This window comes from Glycine soja, chromosome 18 (assembly GCF_004193775.1).
Source record: "Glycine soja cultivar W05 chromosome 18, ASM419377v2, whole genome shotgun sequence".
Classification (NCBI taxonomy): Eukaryota; Viridiplantae; Streptophyta; class Magnoliopsida; order Fabales; family Fabaceae; genus Glycine; species Glycine soja.
In genome coordinates this window covers 54,056,416-54,063,116 of record NC_041019.1, presented here as the reverse complement: position 1 = coordinate 54,063,116, position 6,701 = coordinate 54,056,416, and the positions used below count along the sequence as shown (strand labels likewise).

Below are 6,701 nucleotides of genomic sequence, written 5' to 3'. Positions count from 1 at the left end.
TAAAAATAAAGTATAAATAATTTGAAAAAAAAGAAATAAAAAAATAAAGTTATATGTTGTAAGAAAAATGAACAAGAAATAGAGTAAAAATAATATTATAAAATTATTTAGTATGAATGAAATAGAGAGGAGGGAGTTTTTTATTTTATTTTTTATCAACAGAGGAGGGAATTAAATGGACACACAAAATTCGATTATGATACACAAATAATCAATTACCTGGTGCTGATAACCATAAAAATCAATTATAATGCATAAATATTTGATTAAATCGGTAAAAGAAAATTGATTATTTAAGTGAAATAATAGACTTTTTTTATTCAAAGAGTAAATTTTGCGAAGACAGAAACTTACGCTCAGAACCCCCACAAGATTGTAATCAATTGCCTCTCTTCAAACTCACTAGTACCAAATTCTCCAATGGCATTTCTGTCTTGGACATTTTATTTCCACGCCATGAACCGAACACAGCGTAAAAGTCTACAGTATATATAAAAGTTAGAGTTAATTAGAGTAAATTCGAACTGGGATCTAACTCTCATTCTCTTTCTCTCTCTCAGTTGTCAGTACTTAAAAATCATTGTCCTTGAGTCTCTGCACACTGCACACAGCACACAGCACACATCGTCGTCGTAATCATCATCATCTCCCTTTCTGAAACTTTTGTCATCATGAGAGTGCGAGCCAAACCCTGTTATCAGCCTTAAAGCGAAACAGTGAGAGAGATAGAGACACCACTTTGCATGAGAACGATATCACTATCACATCTCATCATCTTATTCTACCATGGCCTTCCTACCTTCTCACGGTTTCACGTTTAACACTACTCATGAAGAAGATCACTGCCACTTCCCTCCAACCTCTCTCGACGCCTTCCCCTCTTTGCCACCCCAGCACTTTCAAGGTTCAATCATCTATCTTTTCCTCATTTTCTGCTGTGAATAATTTATTCAAAATTCAAAATCATTGAAAAAAATCAACCAACTTATAGTATGGCGGTTTATAATTAGATAACAGTGCATATAAGAACATATATTATTTTCTCTTTGTGAATAAATTTAATTTATATACAGTTTTAATTAATCAATTAGAAATTATCGTTAATATCAGTTTACGATAGTAATTAGAAAAAACAATAAACTTACTATATATTATTGTTTATCATTGGATGATAATATAATAGTTTTATATTGTTAGTAAATATATTATTTATGAAGATATAAGATAGATCGGATGGTTAAGAAGGAAGAAAGGATAAAAAAGATTAAGAAAAATTCGATTTTCTCTGTTAATAAATTTTTTTTAACATTCTAACAAGCGCTAACATTTGCAGATAAAAACAATACTATTTACTCTGTCGTTTTGATAACACAACATTGTAATTTTGTGTTTTATGTCGTAGGGGGTGCACCTTTCATGTTGAAGCGGTCCATGTCGTTATCAGGCATAGAGAACAAGTGCAATGAAGTACATGGAGATGATGAGTTATCCGATGATGGGGTCTTCCAGAGTGGGGAGAAGAAGAAGAGGTTGAATTTGGAACAGGTGAAGGCCCTTGAGAAGAGTTTTGATCAGGGGAACAAACTTGAGCCAGAAAGGAAAGTGCAGTTAGCTAAGGCTTTGGGGTTGCAGCCAAGACAAGTTGCCATATGGTTTCAGAATAGAAGGGCTAGATGGAAAACCAAGCAATTGGAGAAAGAATATGAAGTCCTCAAGAAGCAGTTTGAAGCAGTCAAGGCTGATAATGATGTTCTTAAGGTTCGGAACCAGAAACTACAGGCAGAGGTAATAATTAATGATTTAATGGTTCTAGCTTGCTTCAAGCTAATTATTATCTATTGTGCTCGGATCAATCGTTGAATTTTCCATGGTGGTTTCTTTTTTTTTTTATCAAAGTAATGAACTTTTTTGGAAAAATCGATAAATACGAATTTATTGTTCAGGATCTATAACTAAATTGTTGTTCTTGATCTTGATTCAGATATATATTCAATATTCATTAAACAAATAATTAGCCATTAATTTGTATATGGACCATGATAGCAGAATAGGGCTGCAATTCTAAAATTCGTTCTTTGAAAATAAAAGAATGTGGTTTCTCATTCCTTTTACATTTTTTAATCTAAATTTAAATTTTGTTCTCTACATATTCTCGTCCTTGACTTGCTTGTATTCAATTTGTTATATTGTGAGTAGGAAGTTTTCCTACTCCTTATTGTTCTATATGAAATTTCAGTGCTGTCTTCTTTAATGGTTGTATAAATTGAGATTTTTCATGTTGGAAGAAAAGAAAGCATACCCTTGTTTGTTTGACTTTTGTTAGCTAGAAGAGGAACACCCTTTTCCTTGTTTGAGTTTTGGTGCGTTTCATTTCTAAAACTCCATTTCATTTTTTGTATTACTATATACTATAACACATGTACTAGTGACTTTTTAATAAAGTGGTGGATTCCCACATTAGTTAACTATTTACTTGATTATAAGTTGGTCATTCTTGTGAAGAATATCTGTGTTACTGTCAGACCCCATATCAGCATCTTAGTACGTAGTAATTAATGTTTTTGTTTTCAATGTCTTTTGATTTTTACTATGACCAACAGACACAGTTACACTAGATCCAAGTAAGCCTTTAGCACCCATCAGAATCTGTGTACCAAAGGCATGTGGATACTTGATAATATTGACTTGTTTTTAATTACATTTTTTCCTCCTACTATATGTTGTTTGCAGTTACAAGCTGTAAAAAGTAGGGATTGTTGTGAAGCTGGAATAATCAGCCTTAAGAAAGAAACTGAGGGTTCATGGAGCAATGGAAGTGATAACAACTCAGATCTAAATTTAGATCCCTCAAGAGCACTAGGTTTGAACAGTCCTATATCTTCTCATAACATTAAAAACCTACTACCAAATTCGTTAAAGCCAAACAGCATAACCCAACTCCTTCAAGATGATGGCTTGTGCAACATGTTTCACAACATTGATGCACCACAGAACTTTTGGCCCAGGCCTGATCAGCACCACCAGCGTTTCCATTGACCCTATATAAGTGATTTTTGGATATTAATTAATGATATGATATGAGGACAAATTATACAATACAATCTTTTTTATTCAGTTTTTTTTTTCCGATTTATTTATGTGCAGTAGATTGGTGTATAAAGTTTGAGCAAATTAAATCTGCTATTAGAGTCATGAGGAGTCGGTGGACTTTGAGCAGTGTAATTTCTTTCCTATATGTATACATTATTGTATTACAGAATAATATAAAATAATATTTAAGTTAGGCTGAAGTAAAAAAATATTAATATTGCTGAGTTATGACACATGTGCCTCCTAGGTGGATTTCCAGCTCCGCTGTGCAGTATGGATCATGAATAATTAAAAATGCATGGAATTCTTCTTTTGCCTTCTTTAAGCATATATTTTATTTCATATTGGTACTTTGGAATCTTGAGATTGAGATCAAGTTGTGGAAAAATGCATGCAAAGTTCACCTAATCAGTGTAATGGAAATTGAAAGGGTAAGGTGAACTATTTTATCTATGGGCTGAAAAATGAGCAAATCTAGCTGGTGGTTTATAAAGCAGTACCACTACGTATAAGAAACCAAGGTAGCTTCAATGGACAAGGACAAAAGGCAAACCAACCCAATGGCATGCCAGCTGCGGAGAGCACATTGCTGCACACAAAACAAAAAAATTTCCACGGGCTTCTTCTCATATTTGCGTGGGAGATTTTGTCCGTAGGATCCACCTAAAAATTCAAACATGTAACCCTATTTCATGCCTCCCAAACCACCAGAATTTTTGGGACTTCATGACTTCCTCGCCTTTCTCTTCTCATGTGCCGTAATTCGCCATTTAAAGGCCTATTTAGTGCATATAAATATATCCTTTGTTATCTAGCTATGTTAATTTAACTACAAAATATTCCCTTCCTATGCACATCAACAATTTATTTTGCCCCAATAAAGAAAGCTATTTTATGTAATTGATGCCGATGGTTAACTTTTATTACTTAACTTATAATCTGTCGGAGTCATATATATATAAATGATCATATGTTTTCATTAAAAAAATAATTTTTAAACAAACAATCCGTTAGTCTAATAAATCTTTCTTAAGACTGTTCTATTTAACTAAAAAGATTTTTAAGAAAAATTGAATTCGATCTTTTTATTAATTAAACTGAGTCAAGCTAGACTTTAACCAGATTGGACCACAGGTCCCCTGACAAATGATCTATCCCACTTTTACCCCTATTCAAGGCAACCCACCCTAAATTACTAAGAAATATGATTTAAAGTTTATTTTAAAATTAGGTAAAGTTGATTTTGATAGAATTAATTTTGAACCATATAACCACACCCAAAAACAAAATTGTTTGTGGTTTAATGCTAGATGTTGCCATCTTGAACAACAAACAACAGAAGCAAGAGGTTAATTGAAACAAAAAATAGAAATGACTCATCTCTGCAGTTCCGTGTTAAACCGCTGACAAAATATATTATTAGCATTTTAAACAAAAGAACCGCAGCCATAAATAACTTATTATGTCAACAGTTTTTCATTGTTCTTTTTAGGTTAGCTTATGTCAACAATTTCATTATTTTTTTTAGCCTTAAAAAAATAATGAAATTGTTGACATAAGTCATTTATGTTTCGTGGTTCTTTTGTTTAAACTACCAATAATAATGTTTTGTTGGTGATTTTTTTCTATGAAGTGCTATTGCAGTATCAAGCATGCAAATGCTATTATGGCAATACGAACTATGTCTAATGAATCTGCCATATTTGGTGCTGCGAGGCGCTGGTCCAATACTTCATATAATGTAATGCTACAAGAAAATTCTGATTGGAGTGATGATAGCATTTCCTTAGGATGTTTTCCCACCAAAGTTTCAAGTGCAACTACTCCAAAGCTATAAACATCACATTTTTCGTTCACAACCATTTTGAAGGCAAGTTCTGCACTCATCAGATAGACATAGACAGATTAAATGATCAAAAAGAAAATATTATAAGAATAACAATGATAGACAAAATCTACAATTGATATAAACTTAGCATTACAAACTAGTCCAATTGCATATTGAATTAAGAGGAAATAGAGAAAAGGGCTATAGGAACTAAAAAAAAGGAAGATTGAGAATGATTTACCTGGAGCTATATATCCAATGGTTCCGGCAACTATAGTTCGATTGGATGAATCAAGGTTGAGGAATCGAGCTGTGCCAAAGTCACCAACACTGGGCTCCCAGTCTGAGTTAAGCAAGACATTGCTGGCTGATATGTCTCTATGCACTATTGGAGGAGTGCAGTCATGATCAAGATATGACAGAGCATGTGCAGTGCCTTTTTCTCCAATCCAATTCCATTGCTTCCACATCATCAAACAACACAGAAAACAAGCTTCCCTTCTCCAAGTACTCAAAGATCAAAAACATGATTCTTCTGTGCAAGCAGAATCCATGCAGCTTCACAAAATGTCGATGCTTTATTTCTGATAATACTTTGACCTCATTTCTGAAACTCTCATCAAAAGCCGGCACCTCTGCTTCAAAGCCATGAAGTTTTTTCAAGGCACCAACCTTGCCACTTGGTAATTGTGCCTTATAAACACTCCCGTATGCTCCAGTTCCAATACAATATTTCATGTCATAGTCTTCGGTAGCTCTAATGATGTCTTCATAGGCTATGCTTCCATCATAGTTCCATATACAAAATAAATCCCCGTTCTTAGTCATCACTGCTTTCTTTGCATGTTTTTTCTTAATTGCAAGGCGAATATGCCTCAGATAAACAAGCAGTAAGAAGGTCATGATTAGAAAAACAAGGATTGGAAGAACTATGACCAGATATTTGCAGTGAGCTGGACAAGGCTTGAAATGGAGTAGGGTTTGGATATACGAATTGTCGCTACATACATCCTTGTTGCCTATTAGCGAAGACGCAGGGAAACCATTTGGAATGGGACCCTTCAAATTATTATAGGAAATGTCCATTTGAATCCCACTGGGTGGAAATGGAGGAACTTTTCTGGTGAGATTTCTTAGAATATTTAGAATGTGAGTTTACGTCTAATTCAACTCCAAAAGCTAGTTTAAAGGGTGAGGGTTGTTCCTCACTTATATACTCGGCTAGCCGATGTGGTATTTTTAAGGATGACAAGTATCCAAGCTCTGTTGGTATTTCACCATTGATGAAGTTGTTACTGATGTCAAACCATTCTAATTTTGTGAGTTTTGTAATCGAAATGGGCAAGGTCCCATGAAGAGAATTCCAGGACAAATCGAGATAAGTGAGTTTCTGGAGATTACCAATTTCAGGCGGGATAGTCCCATCCAGTCCACTTTCCCAGACCTCTGGTCTTTCTAAATCCTTGAAAACAGATAGTTTTAGTGTTGCCAATTGAATCCCTTCTTTAATATACGGATGTGAGATTTTAGTTATGCTTCCAGCATCATTGCAAGATATACCATACCACCCACAGATATCATGTGGATCTGACTGCTGTAATTCTTGATTCCACCATCCACTATTGATTATAGCATCTGCTTCCGATGTAGATAGCCATGGCACAGGTGCAAGTGTAAGTGCCTCCATTGATGGTGCAGGCGCAAGCCCATGTACAGCTCCTATCTGCAACACAATCCCCATAATAATCATACCATAAATTACAAGAAAAGTGGCCACAACAAA

General features: G+C 34.4%; 1 protein-coding gene and 1 pseudogene across 1 annotated transcript; one reads left to right on the top strand and one right to left on the bottom strand.

Annotated features, from left to right (window-relative positions):
• The first annotated feature begins 503 nt into the window (after positions 1 to 503).
• Positions 504 to 3,318, top strand: LOC114395482 (homeobox-leucine zipper protein ATHB-20-like). Its single transcript, XM_028357276.1, has 3 exons — positions 504 to 904; positions 1,403 to 1,785; positions 2,731 to 3,318. Exons 1-3 carry the CDS (start codon positions 787 to 789, stop codon positions 3,034 to 3,036), a joined length of 807 nt encoding a protein of 268 aa, XP_028213077.1. The 5' UTR covers positions 504 to 786; the 3' UTR covers positions 3,037 to 3,318.
• Positions 3,319 to 4,725: 1,407 nt separating this feature from the next.
• On the bottom strand, positions 4,726 to 6,108 carry LOC114397417 (annotated as a pseudogene).
• Between the last annotated feature and the right edge of the window lie 593 nt (positions 6,109 to 6,701).

What these genes read in the sequence shown, in the direction of transcription:
- LOC114395482 (XM_028357276.1), top strand. Translation starts at nt 787, where the DNA reads ATGGCCTTCCTACCTTCTCACGGTTTCACGTTTAACACTACTCATGAA. An exon ending in GCCACCCCAGCACTTTCAAG is followed by an intron (nt 905 to 1,402) that starts GTTCAATCATCT and finishes TTTATGTCGTAG; the next exon opens with GGGGTGCACCTTTCATGTTG. An exon ending in ACCAGAAACTACAGGCAGAG is followed by an intron (nt 1,786 to 2,730) that starts GTAATAATTAAT and finishes TGTTGTTTGCAG; the next exon opens with TTACAAGCTGTAAAAAGTAG.